General features: G+C 36.0%; 1 protein-coding gene across 6 annotated transcripts in view; it reads right to left on the minus strand.

The window, feature by feature from the left end:
- Window positions 1-15,488, minus strand: part of MOB2 (MOB kinase activator 2) — a 139,886-nt gene that overhangs the window by 4,014 nt on the left and 120,384 nt on the right. For all 6 annotated transcript variants that reach the window (XM_058157678.1, XM_058157654.1, XM_058157663.1 and 3 more), the window contains 2 exons: window positions 7,663-7,823; window positions 5,883-5,976 (listed from right to left, as the gene is read on the minus strand). In XM_058157678.1, the coding sequence (XP_058013661.1) occupies window positions 5,883-5,976; window positions 7,663-7,823 (255 nt within the window). The remainder of the gene's footprint in view (window positions 1-5,882; window positions 5,977-7,662; window positions 7,824-15,488) is intronic.

Genomic DNA, 15,488 nt, shown 5'->3' on the forward strand with positions numbered 1-15,488 from the left:
AGCCATGGAACTCAACTGAGTGTCTTTGCGCTCAGTCCCACCTGTCCCAGAGGTGGTTCTTGTGGAGAAAAAACATAGAAGATGGAGTAGTGTGAACAATGACCTGAGCTTCTGGAAAAAAATTAAACTGTATAAATTGTACAGATGGGATTTTAAATTTAATGTTCCTCACCTTCAAGAAATAAATCACACAACTCCATTCATTGTGAGGTTTATCATCAATTTTGGTGTTCAATTAACTTCAGCCAGCCTAACCTTGACCCCATTAGCTACATCGTCTTGTCTCTCCCAGCCAGGAAGACCATTGGCACTGCTGGCTAGAAAAATATAAAGTCATAATTCTAATTGGAGGGCAACAAGCTGAAAATTTTGAACTGTTACTATTTTTACCATTGTTTAGTGAGAACCTTATTGTGTGAAGTAACATCAATTATCAGTCTGTACTATCACTAATGGAATTTTGTCAGTTTCAAATATTCTGTCCATGGAGCCCAACCTACCTTCAAAATGCTATCTAAACAACGACGACAACTCTCATTCTTGATAGAGAAGAAGAATTTTACTTTTGATGAGATTTATTTATTTTTTTGAAAAAACCCAGTTGCAAGCAAAGAGAATAGGGATGGATTTCCTCCAAATTCAAGCTGCTCTGATCATTAGTGGAATCACTGAAAAAACTCTAAAACAAGACCGCATTTCCAAAAGGACAAGATTTTGTTTTCCAAATGTAAGACTTTGTTCCTTTTGCCTAATGGTTGGAGGTCAGCAGTTAGATAATATCCTTGCCCAGGGCCTTTCCTGTGTCTCATTTTTACCTGAAGATTAAAGGGGAATATTCCAAAAACACATATCTAGTATTGTCATGATCCCAAATAGGATGAGCATAAATGACCTTTATTCCTCTATGCAGACTAATAAGGACAGAATGTGGGGGGAAATTATCACATGCCTTTGTTTATCGACATGGATGAAGAATTCCAGGAGTCACTCCAAAACAAAGATTAAGAAACAACAGTCTATGTTCCCTGAGCTTGCATGTTAAGAATAAAATCTAAATCTAAAATTTCAGTAGACAAAAAAAATTTCTAGTGCAAAAGTGGGCAATCTCTGAAGTGTCCACGATCCAGACACTTCCTAACCTTCTGAAAGGCTTTTTCTGAATGTTTTAGGGTATGTGTGAGAGGCTCTGTACTTGGTTGGTCCACTTTTCTAGGTGTTCTGGTACTGCCTCTGAACCAGTACAATTTATTGTACATATCTCCATCTTTGATAGAGAAACAAAAAATTTTCTGTGTAGAAAAAGATAAAACTGACAAACTTTATATCTTTATAAAAATTTAGGCTTAAGCTTACCACCCTCATTTGTTAAGGATTCTTTTGTGTACAAACAAAACTGTTTTGTGTGAGGATATGTTAACAAATATTGGCTCAGAGCACAAAAACGGTACTTTGCACGTAACCATTTTCAGAAACAGAGTTAAACTATGAGATGTTTTCATAGTACTCAAAAGAGGATTTAAGTTGTGTCTTATGTACTTTTAAACAGTCATGAGCTGAAGAAAATAAATTCCATATAAAATTTTTTAAAAAGATCAAAGGGCAAAGAGAAAACAGTAGCAACAGGAAAATCTCGCTTCACACAATCAGTAGGGGAAGTGCCCATTTTAGCAAAGAAACAAAAGAAGAGGTTAAACATTAAACTTTGACATCTGTCTCTAGGCAAGCTCCAAGCTGCTACTCAGATTGGCAAGTCTTAGTCTCTAAACACAATAAAAAAAATGGTGCGATCTGGCCACAGAAACTGGAATAAAAGGCAAATCCTTAAGAAACAACCATCTTAGCAGGGGTCTCCAGCTTGGCAACTTCAAGCCTGGAGGACTTCATCTCCTAGAATTCCCCAGCCAGCTTTGCTGGCTGGGGAATTCTGGGAGTTGAAGTCCTCCAGGCTTGAAGTTGCCAAGATTGGAGACCCCTGATAATAATAATAATAATATTTTAATTTGTATACCGCCCTTCTCCCGAAGGACTCAGGGCGGTGAACAGGCAGAATAAAATATAAATACACACAATAATTTAAAAACAACCCTTAAAAAACTAATTTAAATGCCCAAAACGTTAAAAAACATACTCCCCTGTAAAATAACACAATTTTAAAAACCCATCCAATAAAAATAAAAATCAGGCTAGTCCAGCCATATGAAATAAATAAGTTTTAAGTTCGCGGCGAAAGGTCCTAAGGTCAGGTAATTGTCGAAGTCCGAGGGGAATCTATAGAGAAGCTTCCTAATATAGTGTAAAGGTAAAGGTTCCCCTCGCACATACGTGCTAGTCGTTGCCGACTCTAGGGGACGGTACTCATCTCCGTTTCAAAGCCGAAGAGCCAGTGCAAAGACATCTCCTTGGTCATGTGGCCGGCATGACTCAACGTCAAAGGCGCACGGAACGCTGTTACCTTCCCACCAAGGTGGTCCCTATTTTTTCTACTTGCATTTTTATGTGTTTTTGAACTGCTAGGTTGGCAGAAGCTGGGACAAGTAACGGGAGCTCACCCCGTTACCCGGCAGCATTAGGGATTCAAACTGCTGAGCTACCGACCATTTGATCGACAAGCTCAACGAAACAGATACACAGAAACACACACTCCTGCCACAAATGATTTTTTTAATTATTCTACCATAGAACAAATATGCAAAGGTCAGCCAGAAGTAGACCCAATAGATGCACAGCTATTGTTCTAACAGTACTTAATTTATGCTACAAAGATATCTCTAGTTGCAGAGAATGTTATTTATTAAGCAATGAGCAAAAGCATATAGAAAGGCTGCTGAATCTAAACAAAAAGGAAATTCATGCAGACAAAATTGAAGCATGTTCTCTAAGTCTTACATGTATTTTGCTTATGTCTGCAGATTTCTATGAAAATAGCACCACACTTTTTCTTGTTTGATTAACTCCAATAGCCTTATTTGTTTAAATTAATTAAAACAGAATGGGAGAAAATCTTGTTAATAATTTTCAACAGTGATGTATGGTGTTGCACCCCGTGTTTATTTGTATTTGTTTAATTTGTATATCTGTCTACCTCACATACAGTACATGATTCAAATATGAAGGGTTTGAAGGGGTTTTGAAGGGGTTTTTGTTTTTATTATAAATGTTTGCTTTTAATCTGGTTTACAGATGTATGCCACTCAAGAATTAGAGTGATTTCAGCAATTTATAAAACCAATAAATAAAATAATAATTATAAAGTACTGAATTTCAGAATATTTTAGCATAAACAGAAGTATCAACGACAGTTGCCCATTTTCACCATTATTGTTTATATCAACAATGGAAACTTTAGTGCAAGTAATAAAATTAAATGTTTGAAGATGAATGGAAAGGAGCGTTTTATTAATCTTTTTGCAAATTTATAGTTTAACCATAACCTTTTCCTATAAATTCAAGAAAGCTTAATTATTCAAATTTTTTATGTTTTGATGTTTTAATATGGGCTTAAAAGCTAGAGTGATAATAAACTGTATGAACCCAAAACTTTAAAAGAAATGTACCCATTTGGAAATCAAAATTAATTACTTATGAAGGTAAATAAACTGAATTATGTGTTAGTCATCAAATAGCTCAAAAAGAAAATCAGAAGTTGGAATAGAATTAAGCTTTTGTGCTTTGGAGTAGCGTTGCTTTCAATATCTTTATTATCTAAGTGGTAATTATTTCAGGTTTTTTTATCTCCACCCAAAATGTAATACAAGAAAAATTGCCTTTGTCCTTCAACATTTAGATTTTTTAAAATCAAGATTTTGTTTTAAAGCAGATTATTTTGATTAGATCTCTTCAATCTCAAGAAGTATTATGAAGCTGCACAACTGAGAAATATGATGCGATTGAAATTCAATATTGAACCTAAGTTATAGTTTTATGACAAATTTAAAAGAACAACTATTTTTTTATCATTTGTATTAATTGTACTAAATGATCACTTCTACTTACAATCTATTTTTAAGTTAGGTATGAATTTTTGGACAAGAATAGTCCAAGGGGGACCCCAGGGGTGTGTGTCTCAAAATAGGATTTGTAAATATTGTTGTCCTCTGACTAAATTTTTTTAAAAATAATCTATACATAGTATAGAACTCTGGTGAAATTGCCATATATGACTTCAATAATTCTATGCTTTGCAATGAGAAAGTGATTCATTTTTATCTATGGTACAAGAATAGAAATGTTGGGGAATTAGTACTTAGAGGAAGAAGTACAATTATGAATGTTTACAGATTTTTAGTGACCCTTAATGAACACAGTAAGAAAAAAGTAAGTTTGTGGGATTGGGTTATGTTCCAAAGGAGAGACTGCTAAGCCCCAGCTCACAGTAAATTTGTGAAAAATTTTAGCCTAGCTGAATCATTGAGATTATTGCTTTCTTTGCAAAGAAAGTTATTTCATATAGAATAAAAACTGAAACATATGAATCTTCAATTGAAGTAGAAAATACTTTATCCCAGATACACTTTATCTGTGACTTGTGTTTAAAATAGATGAAAAGAAGTACAATTTTAAATTAGGCATGATGGACTGAAGTATTAAGGATTCCTAAACCTGGTGATCACTAGTGAGCTATAATAGTATTCCTGGTGTGACTGAGTCAACTAGTTCTTTTATTCTACTCTAAAGACTTTAGCCACATAAAAACATAACTGAAATTATAAAATATTCAGTAAATAAATAATTTCAGTAAATAAAATAATTTCAGTTATGTGAGCTGGAGTATGGGATTATCTCTGGATATTCCTAAACCAATATATAGCAGAATCAAGCAGCAGATGAAAAATTGTGACTTAAAAAGAAGCAGTTCCATAGTTAGGATATAAGCAGTTATTAATGAAAATAGTGTCTCAACCAATATACAGAAGAATGAAGCTGAAAACTGAAGCAGGCAGGAAGAGGAAATAGAAGAATAGAATAGACGAATCACACTTGGCCAATAAAATTCAATTCAATTCAGTTCAGTTCAGTTCAGTTCAGTTCTGTCCTGTCCTGTCCTGTCCTATCCTATCCTATTCTATTCTAATAAACAACTGAGTCAGAGAGATCATTAATATGAGTGTTGAAATCAACAAACGGTTAAGTTAAGGGGCTGACTGAAGTCTGATATATGAAGATATGAATGATATATTTTCTTCATATATCATAGAACTGCAGCCAAATGCAAACAACAACCCAACCCTCTGCAGAGTGAAGGATAGGATAAATGGGTAGGATTTGGAAATATTTTTCTGTAAGAGAAAGTGACTACTAAGATCATAATAAGAGGAAAAAATAATGTAGGCTGATTTAGGTAAGATTTTTCCTATGCTGTTGTGCTCTGCCCCTCCATGCTGGAAATGTGGATGCCATTCCTAAGTGAATATTCTAATCTCTTGAATCCAAATGAAATGTCACACAACAGGAAGTTTCATTTGAGCCTTCTGAATTGACTGATCTCTTTTTAAAATGTTAACGTATTTTGGAACATTTTTGGAACACCACCCCAGTTATTACCAGTATATTTGTCCTTAGGAATATCAAACTAGAATGGTGAATGGAAATAGTGAAATATCCACCTGCAAATTTAAATGCCTGCTAGGTAGATTTTGCCTTCTATTAACATTACCTGAAGTCCAGCGACAATGCTATTTGTATTACCTTTTCCCTATGGATTCTGAGTTAACAGCATTTTCTTCTTTCAAGAGTAATGATAAAGTAATGCAATTTTTACACTCTGAAGAATGTTATTACTTTCAAAAACATTCAGCCTCAAAGGGACAATTGTTTTGCATCCCTCAATTGGAAAAGAAGAAATATACATGCCATCAAAATACAACAAAAAAGCTACAACTTACGTATTGCATACTGCCATGGTCTGACACGACTCTCCTGTACAGAATTCAGAGATGGTACTATACTGTAAATTGATATGGTGGAAGAACGTTGTTGCTGAAAGACAAAAGAAAGTTTCCATTATTACTCTGCATGGTTTGAGGCTAAAAAAGAGGGCTTAAGAGCTGGGAAATTAGACATAAGTGAAAAAGTTGATTCAGCATTATCCCAACTACCCAACAATCGTATTAGCCATAGCTGGCCCTGCGTGTCTTAGGGAATGCCTTTCACCAACGTTTTTTCCTCAGCCTATCTAAATCACTAGGCAGTAAGAAGCACTCTCTAAGGTTTCTCTTGCTACCAGTAAGTACAAAAGAGCGGCCATGATGGTGGACATTCCCTATAAAGAAAATTTCCTTCCTTTAAAAGAGTTTGTCCATGAGACAAGGATGGCCCCCGCCCATACAGCTTTCAAGAAGGAGGTAAACACATGTTTTTATTATCTATCTATCTATCTATCTATCTATCTATCTATCTATCTATCTATCTATCTATTATATATCATCATCTAGTCTATCTCATTTATATGATGAACCATCTCACAGAAATGGGCAGCATACAACAATCAATGAAAACAAGTACATAAAATAGTTGCTATAAAACAAAAGCAATATAAAAATAAAAAGACATTATAAAAATAAAATATATAAAGCCACACAAAGAAAATAAAGAATCACCTGTAATTGAACCATTTAAGAGTGTTCCCAGTGATCTGACACCCCAAATCTGATGACATAACCAAGACTTGAGGGACTTCTGGAATCGTAACAGGGATAGAGCTAATCTGACTTTGGGGGTGGGGGGGAGGAAGAGAGTGGTCCATAGGGCAGGTGTTACAGCAGAGAAGGCCTGCTTCCTAGCATCCACCAAATAAAGACCCTGATGGATTGCAACTTCTTACTCTGGTAAATCTAAGGGGATGGGCCAATGTAATTGGAAAGAGGTAATTATTCAGATAATCTGGTCCCATGTCATGAGGGGCTTTAAAGGTTAAAAACGGCCCCTTGAATTGAACTCAAAAGCCAATGCAGTTTGCAGGCCAGAGGGCTAATACTAGAAGTGCTGTTCTGGAAGCACACATAACTGATAGAGACCAAGAACTGGAATGTGAAACTAGTATAAGACAATGATTCTGTGTTCCCAATGAGTGGCCCACTCCCTGTCTCTCACTGTACTTCTCCATGCTGCTCCTGCACCCCTTTGGCAGCCTCATCCCCAAAATCAAGTGCCCAAAGACCAGAGACCAGGCACTTCCCATTATCCTCATCTAGCATCCTTGGAAGGGAAAGTTCTCAGCACCAGTAAAACCCCCAGCTGCCCTCTCCCCTCACACCCCCACATATCACAAGATTCATGCAAACAGGCTCCCTCCCGTGCTGTTCTCACCAACTAATGGAGGGCTCCTCACATTCTTCAGTTCAAAAAGAAGCTAAACATTTTCAAGGAAAAAACTAAGAAAGTCCAGTTGCCTTTTTAAAGTACCTTTAGGACCACCATGACCTGGTTGCTTGAGAATCTCCACAGACACTCTGCAAAGCAGCTCTTTCACTCTCAAAGAGGCTGAAAAGGATCATTCCCAGAATCTAAGCAGAAATCGAAGCTTGGATTTCAGGAAAGTCCTTTTCCAGCTAGTTGTCAGGAAGTAAGATTCTCCTTTTATCTACTCTTTCACTTAAGAACGTCTTTGATTATGAAAAAACAACCCACACGATGTTCAGTTGTTGCAAATTTCATAATACTTACTGTTGCTAGCTAGCCACTCATTAAGATCTATTTCACGTGGTAATATAACTAATTCTTTGAATTCAAAGTCAGTAATCCTGGACTTCGTATATTCCGGTTCAAGATATAGTTTCTTTTCCTCTGTTGCAGGCTTTTTACCATTTGGTTTTCCCTTGGATTTCCTGCAAAAGAAAAGGAGAAAAAAATAGATCACGGATTAAAATCAAAAATGTAGGTTATCTAAATTTATGTTTTCTCCCAACTTAGCCTAACCTCCAACATTTCTCTGAAACATTTGCTAACACTACAATCACGCCATAATGCATATGGTTCTTTTTGTGTGAGATTAAGAAAGCAACTACTCCCTCTTTTCCACAGTTCCAATCCCCAATTTTCATTCTAATCTTCTTAAAAGAAAAAAAATCCCTTTATATGTGTGTACTTCCATAATCCAGATTGTAAAAAGATATCTTCAACTTCAGGGTTTTTTTTGCTGGTGTTCTGAGAATTCTGGAAGTTGAATTTTATACAATAGGAAAGGAGTCCAAGGTGAAGTTTGCCATTTCAAATAATAAGAGAATGAAGTTCTGTTTTACTAAACAAGGAGTTAAGCGACCTAGAACGAAGGAGAAATTTCTTAACAGTGAAGACAATTAACCAGTGGAACAGTTTGCCTTCAGAAATTGTGGATGCTCCATCACTAGAGGCTTTTAAGAAGGGACTGGACAGCCACTTATCTAGAATGATACAGGGTTTCCTGCCTCAGCAGAGGATTGGAGTAGAAGACATCCAAGGTCCCTTCCAACTCTGTTATTCTCTGTTTATAGTTCTTGTATAGTTCCTAATATATATCCTAATAATATAGGGGTACATATATGTACATTATTGCAGGGGTGAAATCTAAAAATTTTCCCTACCGGTTCTGTGGGCGTGGCTTAATTGGTGGGCATGGCTTGGTGGTCAGATGACTGGGTGGGCGTGGCCAACAATAAATAATAAAAATAATAAATAAGGTATACAAAACAATAAGAGGTACCAAATACCAACTTTCACACTTTACACACACACAATACAACACAACTGACTCACACACAATGTAAAAGCAGCTGCACTTTACCCAAAATGGCCCCTGCAACAAGCAGGAACCTCACACTTTCACACTTTACACACACACAACTCTCTCTCTCTCTCTCTCTCTCTCTCTCTCACACACACACACACACACACACACACACACACACATACAGCTTTGTGAGATTTTGTGTGTTTGTGTAGTTAGAGTGAAACACTACAGAAACACACCAAATCTCAGAAAGCTGCACAAATATTTTATTTTATTATTTTTATTTATTTTTTTTGAACAGGGGTCTCCAATCTTAGTAACTTAGTTTGTGGACTTCAACTCCCAGAGTTCCCCATTCAGCAAAGCAGGAAGTCAAAGCAAGCTTTTTTTTCCCCCTTCAGTAGCTGAAGAAAAAGCATGCCGTTGCCGAAACGAGCAGTAATGATGGATAAGTGAGGAGGGGAAATTGGCTGGGCATGGGTGGGGGCTCTTGTAAGTGGGGGCTGTTAAAAAGTGAGCTTAAAAGTCTGTGAGGATCAGGAAATTCCTCTGGGATCGCCAGAGGAGGCTTTTAAAACCTCATTTTTTTTCTTGTTTTTTTTTCCCCCTTCAGTGAAGAGGCTTTTTTAAAAAAAAATCTTTTAAAGGGTTTTGATGATCTCTGCTCAGCCCCGCGATCATCAGAGGATTTTTTTTTTAAATTTTAAAGGCATGTTTCGGCTGAAGAAAAACTTTTAAAAGTAAAAAAACAACAACCCTCTGTCTGCTGATGGTGCAGCTCAGCAGAGGCAGAGGGGGCGGGGCCAGGGATTTTTGCTACCGGTCCTCCGAACCAGCAGCTGCCATCGCTACCTAATCGGGGGAGCCGGTGAAAACCGGGAGCATTTCACCCCTGCATTATTGACAAATGGCATTGTGGATTGTTAAATACACAGAATAACTTGGTCACTAACAGTTTGTCAGTATTGATAAGAAGTGCTGTGAAAAATTAAAAAAAGATATATGGAACTTCAAAAGCTTTATTTCAATTTTGTTGTATTTGTTTCTTGATTCTGAATTATATTAAAATAATTCTCTTGTAAGAATCACTGTTATGATAATACAGCCTTTTTTTGGGGGGGCGGTATTTTACATTTAATGAAGTGAGATTCTGATTCTTAAATTTCTTTCTTTTCATTTACCCCTCAATTTTTCTCCGTATACTTCAAGGCTGTAAAGCTCAGGTTCCTAGGTTGTCTTCCATCGAGTCAGGCTTATGCTTTTCCTCTGACCTCCATTCAAGCAGAGTCATGATTCAAATACTATTCAGCAAAAAGGAATGTGGAGATTCATGCACTTGTGAAAAAACCTGAATCTTTATTTCTTAATCTAACTAACGATAATCGTTGGAGGCCATCGGATTGACCTCTTCTTCTGCAGTGCCAAGCTACAATCATTGGATCCATTTGTACAACTAGTAAATAGTACAAATCCAGTTGAAACACAACCCTTTGCCTCAAGCTAGTGAAGAAAGCACACCACCCTGTGTTTGCCTCATTCCAAAGAAAGTCCTGTTCAACCTCTTGATAACTACAGACAAACTGGCTGGAGTTGTGTGGTGTGTTTTTTAAGAAAAATCTCATCATAGAAAAGGATTTGAAAAGCTACGGCATAGACAAAGAACAAAGAATGCAGTAGTCCTAAAAATAATATTTGCCAAAATTACTTGAAAAATGGAGTGAGATGGAGTTTAATATTACAGAGTCCTCAGCCTGAGGTGTAATTGTAATGGATTTCTTGCTCCAGTAACAGGTTAAGCTCAGTGACCTTTGAGCATCCTTTCAATTTCATGATTCTATATATCTAACTCTGAGTAAAGTTTAAAGGCAGACTGTAGAAACATGGACCATTTTGCCACATTCAAAGATTGTTTTAATAGGGTTTCTCTTTGGATGGAAGTAAACTACAGGTAAACTTGGGTTGGTTGACTTTCTTTGCTAGCTTCAGGTGAAATGCCTCATTTCAAGTAGATTGGTACTATTTACTAAGCAGGATAAGCTGGAATTTGATGCTCCTGCGTGGTGAAAAAATTATAGAGTCTGCTTCAAATTATTACAGCCAAACTATTGACAGTAGCAAGAAAAAGTGGTACCATTGTTTTCCTGTGGAGGAAAACATCATACTAAAGATAACAATTGATATTGCTACATTTCCTCATTTAAGATGGAAGACTGCTGCTACTTCAAAGGTGAGATTAAAAAAATACATTGTATGCTTTTAGGCAAGAGCAAATATCCACAAGGAGGAAGGGAAGAGGACAAAAGAAGACATTAGAAACCAAACAGCCATCATAAGATAAGCATACAATCAAGCAATCAATCAATCAATCAATCAATCAATCAATCAGGGAGGTATTTCAAGGAGCGAAGAGCTTGAAATTAAAAAAACCAAAACATGACTAGTTATATAATTCATATTAAAGCCTGCTTACTCAGAATGCATGTAATTTGCTGAGCTATCTGTTTTCAGCTTTGCAGAGCAATGTAAAGCATCCAAGGGTCTTAACTATTTAGGGCTGGAAGGCACATTTGAAATTTTAGGAACATTCATGAAACACCATCAACCAGCAGGCAAACCACTGATATTGTTCTCTGCTCCCTCTCAACTCTCTAAAAACTGCCTACCATTCCAATTTTCTTTCATCTTTTAGAGAGAAAGTGGGCACCGTTTTAAACAAAGCACTGAGCTTCAGACAACTATCATTTCTATTTCCAGAGAATGTTTACGATGATGCTGAAGGTTAATAGTCTGCAGCATGCCAACTTGCACTCCGAAGAAAGTATCCATGGGCACAACGGTGCACATAAGCAACGTATTTGGAGATCTAGGTTCTTTTTTTTTAACACGACATCATGTGATATCATGATATCATATGAGCAGCCTGGAAGTTAATAAAATATGTTCACTCCACTTTCCTTAGAAAATCACGTCGAAGATATTTGGGGGAATAACATGTGTGAAAGAACTGAAAGTGTGTGTTACAAATGAGCAGAGAGTTCAAGATTTTCAGTTCAGGGATGGGCAGCTGTTTGAAATACTGGAAGCTTTCAGTTCTTGCAGAATTCTCATTTCTATTTGTAAACATAAATGTGCTGGGCAAAACAAGCAAACTATTCACACTAAGATTTTTTTCACAACTCATCTAACAACGTCAATGCCTGCTTCTGCATCACAAGATATTCTTTCCACTAGTACCTGATTAATCTGTAATCCTTCCACTAAAAATACATAGTTAAAGAGGCCAATGAAAAACCTATTTCATGCAAAGTCTATTTCATGATGCGTAAAATGTCAGCATTCAGTTTACGGGTAGGCTTTTCTTTCTTGGTGGCTCAAAAGTTAGTTTAGATCTCTAGGGAAATAAAACTAACTACTGTAGCCAGGAGAAACAAATGTGAAAACAATTTTTTTTTCTCAAGGAACAGCTGATCCAAAAGTTACCCAAACCAAACTTGATAGACAAATCAGAGAAAAGGGAGAGCAAAACAGAAATGAATGCCAGGAAAAATGGGTGGCAAATTGTACAATAGATAAGGATGTGTTGCTTTCAACTTTTTCTACACGCAAACACAACAACCTACTTCAAATATAGTTGAGAAGAAGCAGTGTTGGAAAAACGTCATTGTAGCAGAGATTACATAAAGCATCCTCTTCATGGAGGCTCTCTGTCAGCCTCAGGGTTGTTATTTTTGGTGTTCACAAAAGCTCCTACCAGATCCTCACTTGGACCAAACTCTCCAAGCACATGGCCAACTTTCGTTCTTAATTTTATTGTGCTTGTCTCAGAGAAGATGGCCCCTGACAAATGACTCCCAAGCAAATCTCAGCTTTAAAGTTGAGGGTGGAAAGAGGACATATAAAGCTTCTGGGAGATAGAACTCAGACATTCATGCATTAATCCCAACTACTTCCCACTGTCTTTTGATTTTACTGCATTACTGAATAATTTCTTATATCTAATCAGAGGATGGGATGACTTGTAAATTCTGAAACAAAAAGACTGCCCATTTCTGTATTAAAGGAAAGAAAATTGCTTCCTACCTTGCACCTAGTTTTTATGCTTTATCGACGAGGTTCATTCTATTATTTTTATAATCTTATTTTTTAAAATCTATATGAAAATTTATTTTTCAAAAAAGTATCTCAAAATACAATCCGTTATAGTAGTATTGTTGAGTCTAAAGTGTCTATGGGTTGAACTCTTTGCAAAGTCAAAATGCTAATGAATAACTTAATTCCAGTTCACACATCTTTATAAAGTTAATTGTACACAGCTACAATCTCAGTAATTAGCAAGAACAACTTCTTATAAAACAGCAGATTTAAATAGTTATAATAAATCTCAAGTGTAGTAGTTAATAATTAGGTTACAATTTTTTTCTCAAGGAACAGCTGATCCAAAAGTTACCCAAACCAAACTTGATAGACAAATCAGAGAAAAGGGAGAGCAAAACAGAAATGAATGCCAGGAAAAATGGGTGGCAAATTGTACAATAGATAAGGATGTGTTGCTTTCAACTTTTTCTACACGCAAACACAACAACCTACTTCAAATATAGTTGAGAAGAAGCAGTGTTGGAAAAACGTCATTGTAGCAGAGATTACATAAAGCATCCTCTTCATGGAGGCTCTCTGTCAGCCTCAGGGTTGTTATTTTTGGTGTTCACAAAAGCTCCTACCAGATCCTCACTTGGACCAAACTCTCCAAGCACATGGCCAACTTTCGTTCTTAATTTTATTGTGCTTGTCTCAGAGAAGATGGCCCCTGACAAATGACTCCCAAGCAAATCTCAGCTTTAAAGTTGAGGTGGAAAGAGGACATATAAAGCTTCTGGGAGATAGAACTCAGACATTCATGCATTAATCCCAACTACTTCCCACTGTCTTTTGATTTTACTGCATTACTGAATAATTTCTTATATCTAATCAGAGGATGGGATGACTTGTAGATTCTGAAACAAAAAGACTGCCCATTTCTGTATTAAAGGAAAGAAAATTGCTTCCTACCTTGCACCTAGTTTTTATGCTTTATCGACGAGGTTCATTCTATTATTTTTATAATCTTATTTTTTAAAATCTATATGAAAATTTATTTTTCAAAAAAGTATCTCAAAATACAATCCGTTATAGTAGTATTGTTGAGTCTAAAGTGTCTATGGGTTGAACTCTTTGCAAAGTCAAAATGCTAATGAATAACTTAATTCCAGTTCACACATCTTTATAAAGTTAATTGTACACAGCTACAATCTCAGTAATTAGCAAGAACAACTTCTTATAAAACAGCAGATTTAAATAGTTATAATAAATCTCAAGTGTAGTAGTTAATAATTAGGTTACAATTTTTTTCCCCAAGAATCATTAATACTTCACTTCCAAGATTAGCATTGATGGTTTTTAAAATTTGGTGATGTTGAAAACTTGCAAACCAACTTCTAAACACACTTCATTGAGTTGCACAGATGGAAGCACATTATTTTGTACCTGAAAACTAATATCAAGGAATAAAGCTCACACCAATTGTAAAAGTTCCAAGTAAGGATGCATTTTCTTTTACGGTATACAGAAATTGTAAATGCAGGATTGAGTACTTAAGTCCTTTATGTGAGAGGAAAATTGTCCTTTTTTAAATGAATAATCTAGATACAAGGACAACTATATAAATGTATTTAACTATATGTACAACTACAAAAAAATAGGTAAACAGCCAGAAGATTCTACAGAAGAAAATTATAAACATTAGAAATGTAACTCATATCTTCTGTGAATCTTTCAGCCAAATCAAGTAAATCAGAAATGAACTGCTTTCAGGGTCAACTGTACCACTGTAGTCAAAATTATAAACTGTGTTTAAATAAAACTACATATAGTTTTAAGCTATTATTCGTTAAGAGCTCAGAGCAGGCACTGTAAAGATGACGACTAATCAGAGGAGGTTAACATATACCTAGTTATATAAATCACAATTCTATTAAAGGTAGATGATTATAGTCAGTGGTGGGTGTGGCTTGGTGGGCGTGGCAGGGGAAAGATACTGAAAAATCCCCATTTCCTCCTGATCCGCTGGGATTCAGGAGGCAGAGAATAGATGGGGCGGGGTCAGTTAGAGGTGGTATTTACCGGATCTCCGAACTACTCAAAATTTCCGCTACCGGTTCTCCAGAACCTGTCAGAACCTGCTGAAACCTAACTCTAAATTTAGTCTTTGTTCCAATTGACTATCTAGTCTTATTTATTATTTAAGTTTTGCCAGATGGCCTTTACTTTCAGGAGTGATGTTCTTTATTTCAAATTTATATAAAACAAGATGAATAATCCATTTTACAAGTCATAGTTTCAAACTATCTTATCTTTGAATTTGGCAATCTAGTCACCCTTTGGAATGCGTATAAATATCAAACTGCAATCCAAGTACCAAGTATTTTCCTGGAAATACAACTGAGAATAACAAATTATAATTCCATGTCTTCTCATCCAATCATTTTGCAAATTACAGTTTTTTTTAAATTTAGCTATATGAGAAATACTGGCAGTTCCAGAATAAACTACAGTTAGTCGTTGACTTACAACAGTTCATTTAGTGACTATTTGAAGTTATAACAACATTGAAAAAAGTAACTTTTGACCGTTTTTCACTCTTATGAAATTGCAGCATCCCCATGGTCATGTAATCAAAATTCAGGCACTTGGCAAATGATTCGTATTTATGACAGTTACACTGTCCCAGGGTCATGTGATCAACTTTTGT

Source organism: Ahaetulla prasina, chromosome 1 (assembly GCF_028640845.1).
Source record: "Ahaetulla prasina isolate Xishuangbanna chromosome 1, ASM2864084v1, whole genome shotgun sequence".
Taxonomy (NCBI): domain Eukaryota; kingdom Metazoa; phylum Chordata; class Lepidosauria; order Squamata; family Colubridae; genus Ahaetulla; species Ahaetulla prasina.